Genomic DNA, 14626 nt, shown 5'->3' on the forward strand with positions numbered 1-14626 from the left:
CCGAATCTACATTAGCGGACAGCGTAAAGGATGATGACACTCGTGGCTGTGATCTCACGATCTCACTTCTACGACAACGAATCATCTCGACTCGCGTACTCGCTCGCGAAAAGCTTCGGTATGCTTGAATGCGAGATCGAGATTATATCTCGGCTCTTATTAAAAATCTCGTTATCATAACACGTTTACGGTAATATAGCGATCATTTTATTTTACACATCTCCTTACATATCTCGTACACGCTAGACTGCTAATACGAATAATGGGAAAGGATGAAGGTGCCTCATTGCCTCCCCCCAACGTCGGCAAACAGCGACGTTATTATAGTACTTCAACGTGCCCGCGACAATCGCCATAACAATCTCGTCCTCCCGCGCTCTCGTGGCCTTTTATATTTCACAGTTACTTAAATAAATTGCTCTTCACGTGTCCCGCAATGATCGCGCGTTCGTCGTCGCCGGGCGAACCAATAACGCGCGCGTTCGGCTTCTTATATATAATATATGTATGTATCGTAGTGATTTCTCTTAATTTTATTATACACACATTCCACTTTCATAGTCTTTTCCGCCTCGGTAATATATAGCGAGATCGATATAACGAGAAGTGTCATTACGAATTGTATCATTAAATATTTTTATATTCATGCACACACTGAGTAAAAGAATACTTGAACATCTATTTGTGGGTTATAAAGTGTACTTCTACGAAACAAAGTTCCATTTGTGCGAAATGAAGTTTCCCAGACGGACTATGATTATCACGAAGTGGATGGGACAATCGATGATGGAACAATTTTTTTAATTACACTCATGAAGTAAATATATCGTATTGAAGTAAGTATTAAATCGACATCATACAATAATGTAAATTCTTGTATTGATGCAGCAACAAATTTATTAAAAGTTATACTCATATTTTCATGTTACATCTAATATAACACTTTATTTGGAGCAAATTCTGAGAAATTTCTTTCGTATTTCTATGTGATAAATATGAGTGTAATCTGATCAGTCATAAAGAACTGAAAGTTGCTGAATTAATATATTTAGGCCCGTATATTACATATATATAACGTTATTATATTTAATAATTATTACTTAAAATTTATCTCAAGTAAGGTACTTAAGGTACTTAAGGTACTTAAGTAAGGTACTTAAGTACAAGTAAGGTTTTAATTCAGAGTTTAATTCAGAGATTTTCAGTTGAATCGCGCGATCATAGATATAAATGTCACGCATGTTATAATTCAACTGAAAAACTTGAAGCTGACTGTGAATGAAAATCTGAGTATCTCATATGAGACAAGTTTCAGACAACGATGCAACTATTAATGTGGTTCTTAATACTTCTTGTAAAGTTTAAGTCAGTCTATCGGGAAATTATTATTTTGGCGAATAAACTGTACATTCCACAAATAAATCTTAAAGCATCTTTTTCTCCGAGTCTACGGAAAGGTGATCGCTGTTGACGAATGTCTCTTTCTCAAACTTCTCACGTCGTAAAAAAGTCGCGACGGATGTGTATATGTATGTATATGTGTATATGCGTGTCTTATTGATGTTGGCAATATCAAATTTATCAAAGTGTACCTGGCGCATGAAGGGTCACACGGTATGCGTTCACTCTCAGACAGCCGATCGAGTCCTCGAGATCCTAGGCATTCTAAGTGGCAGCGAGTAGCATGAACAAACTCGACGAAATGTCGGTATATCTTTGGTGTCTTCCGCCGTCGATCCACATGAGCGTAATGTTCATCGTCAAACACCTCTCCCGCATCGGTGAACGCGTCGGTGTACCGTCAGGAAGTCCACGTCCACGAGCTGAAAAGCAGAGGATAATCTCCCGCGCGTGATCGCGCCGAGATCGTCTCAGGATCGACAAGAGCGCGTGAAATCCGAGGGATGAGAACACGAGATGTCCATTGACACCTGACGAGCGAGGCTTCTCGGGATTCTCGCCGCGGCCTCGCGTGGTGTCGAGTCGATCGGTCGAGCGCGTCAACGCGAGCCTACTCGAACACACTCTCGGCGGCTTCCCGGATCTTCACGATCAGGAAGGAGCGTTTGCAGAGCTTGACCAGCAGCTCGATCCTCTGTCAGGACGGCTTTCTGAGCTGCGGCAGGGCGATCAGGTAGACGTTTCCGAGGACGGCGCCGACGATCAGCAGCATCACGCTCACGGCCGACAGCAGCCGCACGAATCGCACGAACCTGCGACCCCGGGCGTCCTTCTTGCTCTGCTTCGGGAACACTGCCAGACCCAGCAGCGGGCCCGCCAGCGCGCCCGCCACGTGGGCCGCCCATCCGACCCGGCCGCATCCGAGCAGCGCCGGGATCGGCAGTGACGCGACGTCCGCGCCGGCCAACAGCAGCACGGCGCCGAGGCGCCAGCCGGCGTAGCGCAGCTCGCCGTGGCACTGCAACCGAACGAGAAAAGTGCAGCACGGACGATTAAGGGCACTCGACCTCTGCCGAGGGTCACTCAGCGCTTCACCAGGGCTCTCTCGCGATTGCGCGCGACGAAGAAATATTGGAGGAAACTACATCCCTTAAAGGTGTATTGCCCGTATCTCGAAAGTGATAGACGCACCCGCCACAATTCATTTGACATTGTTTCAGAGTCTAAATCTCGAAAGTTGCTCCACTTTTAAATGTGAGCCCAGCAAACACGATGACGTCGAATGACGTCTTCAGCGTCAATAATGCGTTACTGATACATCATTTGACGCCATCTTGCTACTTTGAAGTATTTTAAACCGCGCTGTTTTATGCTGCTGTTTTTAATAAAGGAAAAAATAAATAATGAGACAAATAAAATATTTTGTATACATACACTTTAAGTTTTCAAAATGGTGTATGCATAGTTCCTCTCTGGTTCAGAAATAAAAATTTTTTTAAGTCGGCAATAACATAAAATAAAGCAAATAAACTATAAAAATGTGATATTGAAGTAAAAATATGCTGTTATTCAACTGTATCGTACATACATGGAATGAGTCAATCAACATTGGATTTCAAAATACTTTATATTTCTGTTATTTTTATATTGGAAGAGAATATATAAGGAATAAATTGCGTAGCTAAAAGGGGTAAATATTGCAGCCAGCGACACATTCTAATATTTTTTCCTAATATTAAAAATAACAGAGATGTTTTAAAATCTAATTTAGGTGACTCACACGTATGTATTATACGTTTTTATACAAAAAATGGATATATTGGCGTATTTCTAATTTTCAGTAAGTTTTTGTAAAGACTATACGCGCAATACTTCCTTAATTAATGATCTATTTTATTGTAGGAAAGACTGGGTCGACTAAAGACCTATGTCGGCTATACATTTTGTTTATGTATTTATTATGAGAGCAACAATGGGCAAGGATGTCGTAAAATGTTCTTTTTAGAACATATAAAAAATATCTATGTTCTAAAATGATCCCTTTTGCGATCATTTTTCGATCCCTTTTTCCTTTCCTTTCACTTTCCTTTAGTATCACTTTATTTAAATACATGAATGAAACGTATGGCCAACATGACCTTTCAACTGACTGTCCCGGTTTCCCCTACTTGTGCTTTCGCATTTCTATTCTCGCGCTGCCTTGATATTGCGTAACTGAAGGAAACCTCCGTTTACAAATGATGATTATTATTCAAACGGGTAATCGAAGTTCCAAAGGGAGTTGAACGCGATCGGGGAGATTGGTATCTCTCGGAACGAATGCGAAAACTTCGATCGTAGGCGCAGCGCGATGGAGTGATTAAAGCGGCCGAATCTCCGGGGGTTTTCGCGTACGAACGCTCTACATTCGCGAGGGTAGTCCGTTTATTCGCTACCTCTGAATAGGATTCGCAGGAGTATCTCGAGCGGAAACACTCCTGCACCCGCGTGTTTTCACAGCGTGGCTTCTTTTGTAGCCTTTTCCCCGGTTGCCGTGATATATATATGCATACACACACACACACACACACACACACACACACACACATATATGTATGTGTGTGTGTTGCGGAATGTACGGCGTGGATTTTCAGAGAGCACGGGTCGTTGACGAACGGTTTACGCCGGCGACCGAGTTTTCGCTCTTAGAGAGCCAAGAAAGAAAAAGCGAGAGAGCCTGTTCTAGCTGTTCTTACCAGGTAGAGATGAGCGAGGTGGCTCGTGAGCAGCGCGTAAACACCCGCCGAGGCGCCGACCAGGTAGAGGCTCGGCTGCAGAAGCGACGCGCCCAGAGCGCCGCACACCCCGCCGCCCAGGTAGATCGTCGCAACCCCTATTCGCCCTTGTTCCACCTACAATCACGAGCTCTTTACAATCGAGCCCGTTGCTCTCGTCTCGTATGTGTGCGACTTTACGATCTATGCGTGTATCGGTCTCGTCCTAGTTGCTTATCGTTGGAACATTGCGGCGAAAATCCTGGCCTGATTAAGCAATGAACATCACATCTAATTGTACTTTTGTACTTGGTTTGTACTATATATAAATTTTGTTTTTCAATTTTATTTCCTTAAATTCTGCTCTTCAACTTTGCTTTCTTGAATTTTGCTCTTCAATTTTGTCTCGTCATATCAATTTTGCTCTTCAATTTTGTTCCCTTATAATTGTGGCTCTTTAATTTCATTTTTTGGAATTCTGCTCTTCAATATTGTTTTCTGAAATTTTGCTGTTTAATTGCGTTTCCTTAAATTATGTTCTTCAATTCCGTTTCTTCAAATTTTGCTCTTGAATTTTATTTCCTCAAAGTTTACTCTTCAATTTTGTTCGCTTAAATTTTGCTCAAATTTAAGTTGTACTTGTTAATTAACGTGTAAAATGAGAAGAAGAAAGACGTGATTACGGATACTTAATTAAATGGAATAATTCTCTTCATCGATGTCCTGATAATTAATAGAATATTTCTTCATCGCGCTTGAGTTAATTGCATTAACGGAACGTCAATGCGCGTCGACGTCGCATAATAATTCTCAGCGAACGTTGCTCTAAGGGGACACGCCGACACGAAATACCCAAGTCGTATCAGAGCAGCGCCGTTTATCGCGTTATCATACGATGGCAACAATTTAATTCGCCGATATGCGAATGTTATCCGGTCTAATGGCGGACAAAAAGCCTCGCTATCTGGAGAAAAGGCTCGTTCCCTTAAACGCGGTGTCTCGACACGCTGCCTGAACGACGTCCCCGCAATTTACTTGATTGGCTCACCTCGAGTGGAGTGGCCAGGACCAGCTGAATGACCACGTTGAGTGCGAGGTGAAGTGCGTTCGAGTGCAGCAGCATGTAGGAGGCGAACCTCCAGCCCTGCACCCTCTGACGGGGATCGTAGACCAGCCATCTCCGTAACGTCGCCTCGTCTCCCAGGCAGTGGACGGTTATCTGTTACGAGTGAAAGCACGTTTAATGCGCTTGCCTGTGCTCATGCGGAATATGCGGAAAGGCGCACAGCCACGGCGAAACAGCGCATATTCAGGCACGGGAAATAATTACACGCCGCCGTGGAGGGACACGTCAGACGGCTGGAGATGAAATTAATTGCGATCGGACACTGTCTCCTCCCTGAAACGACGCGCGTTGCAATGAATTGTTCGGTACACACCAAACCTCCCGTATGATCTTTCCGTCGTGATAACGTTCACTTCGTTTTTGTTTTGTTCATCGGGTTAATGCAAAAGAGAGATTTGCCATTGCTTTCTCTACTTCATTACTTTCTCACAGTATAGTAAATTTTGATATCAAGAAGAAAACAGGAATTTCTTGTTAAATGTCTAAAAGCAAAGTGTTGTTTGTTTTATTCGTAGAAATTACCAGTCCTCCGAAATAGAATAATTTCGTTTTCATTCCATATCTTACTTGATAAACATGACAAATCTTTTGCACCAATCTAATGTTATGTAATGATTTAATATAATTATCATTCGCATTGTATAGTCGCAGCGTGATTATTATCCTTACATTTTCCGGCTATATAATGTTACCGAACTTGACTTTATGACATTATGTATACGCAGAAAAATATCATTTCACAGTTAAGAAAAGCGATTGCTCGATTGCGAGTTTATTTTTCTTCTTCTAAGTAGTGATTACAAACAATATTTTTTTATAATAATAATAGTCTTAAGATATATATTCAAAATTTAAAAAACTCATCAAAAAAATATTTGAAAATTTTTCGTGAACGCAAAAATAAATTGTATTTCATAGAAATAAAGTTAAATCAAAACAAAAAAAATTTCAAGAACATTTTCTCAGTGTATAAAAAGAGAATTTATTCTTTTTGCAAGATTATAATAATTACTGAATTTTTTGTTTCAATATTCTTGATTAAAATTTCAAACTTGCTAAGATTTATAATTTATTTTGAGTGTAAATCTTATGCTTATGATGAAAATCTATGATAAATTTGCTGATGTATAAACTTACAAAATATACTTGAAACAAGTAACATTTACTTGAATGCAGTATATATCTTCCTGTGTACATGTATCCATCGTTACACACGGCTGATGTTTATGATCGAAATGTTTCGTCGCGCAATGGTGCCCCGGCAGAAAAGAAACTCTCTCCCGTACACGACTGTCGTGGATAAATTCGAGATGTGCGACGGCACAGCGCACTCGGTATCGCAGAAGCTAAATAAAGATACGCGAGTACATGAATTAAGCGCTATCCCAGATTCTCTCCGCGGAGGTGCCGGCGCGCCAGCTATTTCCGTAACGACACTTAGCTCTCTCCAGGAAGCAAAGTGGCCTTCTGGTTACTCGTTGCGACAGGAAAACATGTTCTGCGCGTCCTTATGGCCGGGAGCGGTACGAAGAGAACACGCATCTCACGTACTTTTGGACGCAACCGAGTGACACGACAGCTAAGATAATCACATAATGGACCACATGGCGCTCCTCTTCATTCATTTCTGAGAATATAATATATTCCCGCGAACATCGAACGACGACGACTAGGTTCTTCACTTCGAGAAAGCAGAAACTACTTTAAGATAAGAAGAGGAAAATAATGAGAGAGTTGATAGCTCCAAGGAAAAAAGCGAATTGAGCGCATTGAGTGACTCGGAGAGAAATGTTCTAAAATACGATCCACGGATCAATCGTTTTTTTGTCGAATTAGCCTCACTCAGTGCGGAGTTTTCTGTGCAAATTAAACAAAACTGCAAGTTCTTTGCAAATCAGACTTGAACCTGTAATTTAGGTAGATCTTGCTAAGAGGGCGAAATAAACGACCGCGTGCATTTGCGCTGAACGCTGTACTATAATCCATGATAAACCGCACGCTGTATAACGAATAACACGATACAAAGCCTCGCATTTGAACCATATCAAAGGCAATCAATCGCATTATCGATTGCGATGATTTACGAAGATCCCGTAAAAGCAGTCCCCACGTATTTCGAGGGACGGGGAGGAGGGGTGGAGACGCGATATCGGGGATTTCGTTCAATATTAATCTGCATCGCCGGCACCTACGCGAAATATTTATGTTACAGACGTAGAGTCGGCGCGCGCTATTTATCAGAGAGTTTAATAACTTGCTCTCATCCGATTACACTCGGAATTTATCGTAAACTGTAATAAAGTACAGCCAAATGCGCATACATATATACATCCTGTGCAGAGTGAGTCACCGAACATTAGATTTTGAAATATCTTTGTTGGTTTTTGTATTGGAGAAAAATATGCAAAGAATAAATTGCGTAATTGGAGAAAATAAAATATTGTGCTCAGACCACAACTCAATTTATTCCTTACACATTTTCCTCTAATAAAAAAAAAAGAACAGACATTTTAGGATCTAACGTAACACCCAGAAAAAGGATTAGCCGCAGATGCTGAAATATAGCTATTACAACTACATCTGTCATTGAAATGGGGACAGCTAATGTCGTCGCTACCAAAGCTAAATTTATCTGCTATTTGGCGCTACAGCAAAACATATCCGCTGCTAGATGCACGCAATAATAATAACATTATATTCCTACTTCTAACTAGGTATTTTATTATGCTTTTAACTGAAATATACCTCAAGCATCTAAGTTACACATTTTTTCGCCTGTAAGTGACTCAGCCTCTGTACGATGACGCGAAGTGCAGCGTGTGTGTCTCTGGAGATCTCTAAAAAATAATGCTCTAACGACTGCCGCTCTCCTCTTTTTTTTTATCTCCTTTCTCTTTTTCTTCCACACCTCCACAAGGCGCACGCGTCCAGACACTCTCGCCGGTAAATCACACGTGTCAGCAGGTGCGCCGCTCTTTCGGAGGGTTGATACCTTCCTCGACTATCCATTCCGACGTCCCGGTTTTTACGATCCCGTCTAGGTTTCGACGTCGTTCGTGCTTAATGCGCTTTTATGCCGGCCGCCTTGGACAGGCAGTATCCGCCGAGCGCTTAAAATCCGACGCTCGTTTACCCATCGCGGACGATCGTTCCCGTTCCCATTCGGCGCTCTCATCGCGCGATAATATTTTAATTCGACGAACGTGTCCGCGACAGCGGCGAATGCGATTGACCACTTTATCGCCCGATCGCGCGGTGAAGTTCAACGATGCGTTTGGCGCGATGTTGTCAATCACGCGGCACGCAGTGCGATTTGTTCCCGCATTCTGTCCGTGATCGACGATAACGCGCAAGTGTGTGAATTTAGAAATTAATAATAATTAATAATAATCATGTCTTTCCAAATGGACACGCGTGAAGCGCACAATTATTGGGATCCTCCTTGGCAGCGTTGGGCATTAAATCCTTTGAACCATATATTTTATTTCTCGGTAAAGTTTCTTCAGATTTGCCACAAGGAAGGATTTCGCGGTCGCTCATTATGAATTTGAGAAAATAAAGTTAAAATTCGAAATAGTGGATTCAATATGGCGACCGTAAGTTTTCAAAATTAGCAATCTCGCTTTTAACATTCCCGAAATAGCCCGAAATAACGATATTTCTTCGATATGAAAAAAAAAATATTTGCGTTTTTTACAAGAAACTGGTAACAAACATATTATCAGTAATACACGGAAAAAGAGAATGGTTAAGTCAACCAGAAAATTAGTAAAGTAAGGCATAGTTTTTTCTGGCTTCAAGAATTAATTCTTGACTGCGCTGACCTATCGATTCGTCGCTTCGAAAATACATTTTTTCGAAGCGACGAATCGTAATATACTCTCTTAAAATAAATCAGTCAAATATCACTGCAAATAGTGAATATACATTGATTTGCAGTTATAAGTAGAACACTGAAAGTGCTCAATGCTATACTTATAACTGATATCAGTGACTGATTCGCTGATTCACTTTAAAAGAATATAATATCGCTAGGTTAACCGAGAATTGGTTACTGACTCAGAAATAAAAACTGTCATACTATTTACTATTTTTTGGTTGACAGAACCATTCTTTTTTCGTGTGCGATTTCTATTTTTTCTTTTTTCTAATATAAAAAGAACGGAGTTATTTGTTTTACAGTTTCTATTTCTTCTATTTCTTTTAGCGAGCAAGCGACGAGTTATTTCACGAATTTTTCATAAGATCTAATTATTTGTTAACGCAAATTTTAGCCGTTCACTTTGCTCAATGAGCTGTCACTGCGCACTCCGTTTCTCCCGGTTGCCCAAGGGTTTCGTTCGCCCGACTCGACTTGACGAATGATAATGAGGGAGGATTATTCGAGCGAGGGCGAAACAATATGCAGATGTTTATTGTCAGGCGCGCCATGTGTCAGCCTGACGCGCGATCACAGTCAGTGATTTCGTCCCATGCGGTGTTCTAATTCAGAATTCTAAGCAAATATTTGCAGTCGTCCATAATTGGTGTGCGTGTGCACGTGTAGGTGTGTGCCGCCCGACGAACTCGGAACTACGGTCGGAGTTCGTAATTATGGAGACCCTCGCATCCTGCACAACACAGGAATTTCATTTTCCTGAGGCGCGAGAAAAGAACGTAATATCGCCGTGGTGGTGTTCGCGATCGCGCGAATGCAATATCGATATTCGCGGCATCCCAAAATATTGCGGAAAGAAATTTGGCTATCCTCGTCACCATGTCGTAACAGTTGCGACAACGTGAACGACAAAGTTCACATTACTTAACTTGATACGATATTGCCCTTAATAAGTTGTGCGAAGAAGTATGGAAACGGAGTTTACAATTAATTTGAAAAATTTTATCCGAATTATACGAGTAAAAATTGAATCTGGTATCCGAGAAATTTCAGAAAATACAAAATCGTATTTTTCCATATGGCTATTATGTAAAAGTATTATATACAAAGTATTATATACATAAATATATATGTATATATAAATATATATATAAAGTATTATATACAAAGTATTATGTAAAAGTATTATATACAAAGTTTACGCTAAGGGAGACAAATTTCAATCTTTTTTAAAGCCACTGTTATATCCGGACTTACCGCAGTATTAGAGGACGCAAATATCAATGGTTTACCGAAAAGTTCGGCAAAGATTGGATCCGCCATTCGACATGGTGATCCGTTCGGAATGATCGCCATGTCAGACGGAAGGTGGTACGTAAACCGCAGAGCTTCATTTACGAGTTTCGGCTATTGTCTACTCCAAGTGGAGTAAAGTGACGGGACGTGCGGGAGACGTCGATTTGAATCTTGATACTTTTCACAGAGGCGCGAAATACGCTCTGAAGTTAAACGTAAAGGGGAACGGATTTTGTTTCGCATGGAGCCGCGCGAATCCGAGAAATCGCGAATATACGTTCGCCTCGCGAGTCGTTTCGCCGTTGAGACCCCTTTTTTACCCTTCCCCTCTTTGTTCTTCTAGAAAACATGAAAGAAAAGAAACAGTTCGTGTTTTATTTCTGAAACAAAAAAGCAAGCAAGATTTTTATTTTATATGAGAATACCACTATCGTCTAGACTTGGGATTATTGAGCTAAGTCAAAATTGCGGGGTCATCATTTGTTGCCCGATCAGACGATAGCCGCACTCGAGTAAAATAAGAATCTGATTTCAGATTTCTGGTTTCAGATCGCTGTTTCTGTAAGTGACTATATCATGCTCGCCAACAACTAAAATGCGTGTTTCAGTTGTGGAAAAAATCTTGCAACTTTCTCAAAGCATGATAAAAACACACTAAAAAATTAAAAAATGTGTCTTACAGGCTCGTATTAACGGTCATTACTTAAGACTCGCCTCAAGTAAGATATCAACGATAAGAACGTTTGATATTTCAAGAAATAATTTGCTGCTTCGAGAATTTTTCATATTTCATGTCTCGCACGCTTCACCACTCTTTCGTGCCTGCCTTCTTCTCGAAGAGCATCCTCGCCGAGCCTTTCTTCCTCTTTTCCGGCACGAAAAGCCGAGAGTCCGGCATTGTCCGGACACATTCGTAGCGATGTGTTGGTACTGTCGCGTTATTCGCGGTGCAAAACGTCTATTTCCGGCAGTCTGGAGAACGTTTCGGCGCTGGAATCCAGCCTCTACCTCATTCCGCTTCTCACTTCCAGGTGGTTGCGCGTTCGCACCCCCGGTTTTCCATTCCTCCGTCGTCGTTCTCTTTCGTCGCGTTAAAGGGCAGACACGGAGTTCGCCGGTTCTTCCGCGAATTAGGAATGCATTTAACTTTGTAGTTTTAAGTTTATGCATTTGAAGCGCGAATTAACACTCCACCGCATCATTATGAGACATATACATAAAACCCACGTTTTACCGCTGTAACTTCATCGCATAATCCTGCGTAATTATCCTCGATCACTCCAAGCCTTTTTGGCATGAAAAAGTCGAGCTGAAATTCTATGCAAATAAATATCAAGAGGGACAACTTTGTCTTTCTTTTTTTTTTCAGAAAAGAAAAGAGTAAAGAGGATTTGTGTAAAACAAAATCACGACCGCCATGTTAGTAGACTACATTTCTGCGCGCGCATTAATAGAGGTCATATAAATAAAAAAAATACCAAACGATTTTCGGTTAAATGATGATGCAAAATAGCAACATGCGAATATCTCTTTTTGAAAATACGTGATAGCTTCGTAAATTTTATTTACATCGAATGCGCGTGAAATTCCTTATTTGTTACACGGATTTTGTAATAAAAATTATTATAGTATTCTTTGACCGACGAACAAATCCCCATTCTGTAATAATTGACTAATCTTTTATTTCAGCGCTATTTATATTTTATACTGAGAGAAAAAAGTTCAGAGTTAGATGAATTTTTCAGTTGAATCGCACGATTACGGATAATGTAATATTGTCGCATGTATCATGCAATGGAAAAACTTGGATCTAATTCTGAATAAAAATCTGAGTATTCCATGTGAGACAAACTTCGAGTAACGACTATTAACACGGAACTTTGAGTCGAATTTTTCAACTGAATCGCGATTAGAAATATGTCGCATGTATTGAATGATTCAAGTATAGATTTGAACTTAAATAAATTTTTATCTGAGTATCTCATGTGAGACAAGTGACAACTATTAACGCTAAGACTCGCTGAGAATGAACGATGGAAATACGGCTGTCTCTCACATTGCCGGCGCTTACTATTTTATACATTCCGACGCGTTTCCCGTCAGATGTTCCTTAAATCTCGAGGAGCGATTCGTGCCGGAGCGGTAAATATCACGGCTCGTTTCTTTTTAACCGCGCGAACGCCGCCGATGTTCTCCGTTTCCATCCTTAATACGCAGCAGTATATACGTTCACACCGCGCATTCCCGGGCATGTGTTTATACACGTTGTCCCGTATATCACGCATTATCTCCCACTCGCAACAACGAGTTTTCACCAGACAATACCGCCGCGATAAAGTTGAAATTCACGGACTGCGGCCGTGAATTAGTGGCGCCTTTAATTCCGCGCGGCTTTAGGTTTATACACTTTAGCGCGTGTACCTCCGTTCGCGGGTAATTTCCCGGAGATAAAATGCCCTGCTTCGGACATTATTATATTCGAGCCCGGGCGAAATCAACTTTTTCGAGTACCGCAACGCTACTTTTTGAGCGTTTCATTAAAGTTAAGAGCGCGTTAATGCGCGCTCCCTCTCTCTCTTCCCTTTCCTCCCTGCCTCTCTCTTTCCCTGTTGCTGAGTCGCTTTTCATCGCACGCTTTTCATTTAGCTCTGCCATTCTGCGTGATCATTTAAACGGAAATTATTTAATATTTTAAATGTATTTGATTATGTGCGCGTGTGCGCAAAAATCTAGTCTCCTAATGTGGCGCGATCGTGTAATAATTTTGTTTCATCCAAATCTACTACTTTACACCTTTCTATTTTACGCGCTACATCGTATTTTCCCTCATTTTAACGCTTTTCCTAGGTCGTGGATATTCCTTGTATATAGATATTTTGTGACGATAACGAACAACAAAAGTACATCGTCCAACTCTCGCCAGACAGCTCTCGCCAGACAGCTCTCGGCGGGAGCTCTGAAAATTATGATTTTCACGCTGGTGGGCGAAATCGACCTCTTCTAAATTATCGGTGACTATCTCACGCCACTCCAGGGAGCCGCACGTTACGTGATATATTTATCGCGAATTATTATAGCGGCGCATAAATCTCTTGCAACGCGATTCTACGTCTCACGGATAACACAATATGGTGACTCCAACGTCTCGTGTGGATAACGGTTTAATTTAAGGTTCATGGAATAAGGTTCGAGCCAAGACGAGCAAGACAACGGCCGAAGAAAGAGAAAATCGCGGCGGAAACAATCACGGCTGTTTCAGTGGCAATAAGGAAACTTCCAGATGACTCGTAGAGGACGCGCCGAGCATAACAAAACCTCGTTATACTGCCCGTTATACGGATTTACAGGGATACTCTCGGCAATATGGCACTTTATATTTCCATACACTTAATTACTTTATACGGCTTTGATCGCATTTCGCAAATTGAGCTCAAAACCGTTAAGCATCTGCGGTGAACATTCACTTTGATCTCGTTTCGCCGGCAACTCGTATACGCTTAGAAGAAAACGCCGGACTAAGTGATTAACTTTCGTCGTGTCCCGCGGTAAACGAGTAAGAAATTGCGGCCCAACTTCGCGACTCTAAACTCGCGCATTTTTATTGCGCGTATCTGTCGCTGTTTATTCTCGCGACTTTCCGACTGGAAACGCAGCACGAACTTCTCAGGATTATTATCGAGCGAAAAAGCAGAACCCTCTTTCCATCATCACTCCCCCCCCCACTCTTCACCCCCGCTCCACCACCCTCTAGCCTGCCCCTCTACCGGGCTTCCGGCTTCCGCTTCTCTCTCTCTTTTTTCGGAGTTTTCACCGGTACGGGTATCTCGGAATATCGTTCCGGTGTATTCCCCGGCGAATTCGCGCGTATAATTGGGAAGGATTCCCATCGCGCTCTCCTTTCGTCCTTGCACGCTGCGAGCTGAGCACCACGACGCGTTGGTTCTGTTAATGAGAAATCCCGGAGCTTACGCGGCGTTTTCAGCCATTCTTTTCCACTCGACTTGCGCCCGTCGGAATGTACGCGGTATATATAGCGCGTTTCGCGATGAGAAGGTTTCATGTAGCTAGAATAGCACTTGTTCGAGCGTAATAGAAATACAAATGTAAAAACGTCACGAGAGAAAAAGCGTGTGGGTGTGTGTGTGTGTGTGTGTGTGTGTGTGTGTGTGTGTG

General features: G+C 41.7%; 1 protein-coding gene across 8 annotated transcripts in view; it reads right to left on the minus strand.

Moving 5' to 3' along the window:
• Window positions 1-186: 186 nt before the first annotated feature.
• Window positions 187-14626, minus strand: part of LOC116846486 (protein rhomboid) — a 185261-nt gene continuing 170821 nt past the window's right edge. For all 8 annotated transcript variants that reach the window (XM_032820373.1, XM_032820374.1, XM_032820375.1 and 5 more), the window contains 3 exons: window positions 5203-5373; window positions 4137-4292; window positions 187-2419 (listed from right to left, as the gene is read on the minus strand). In XM_032820373.1, the coding sequence (XP_032676264.1) occupies window positions 2099-2419; window positions 4137-4292; window positions 5203-5373 (648 nt within the window). In that variant the 3' untranslated portion in view covers window positions 187-2098. The remainder of the gene's footprint in view (window positions 2420-4136; window positions 4293-5202; window positions 5374-14626) is intronic.

Source organism: Odontomachus brunneus, unplaced genomic scaffold (assembly GCF_010583005.1).
Source record: "Odontomachus brunneus isolate Ranch 3 - 2012 unplaced genomic scaffold, Obru_v1 Obru_scaffold_065, whole genome shotgun sequence".
NCBI lineage: Eukaryota > Metazoa > Arthropoda > Insecta > Hymenoptera > Formicidae > Odontomachus > Odontomachus brunneus.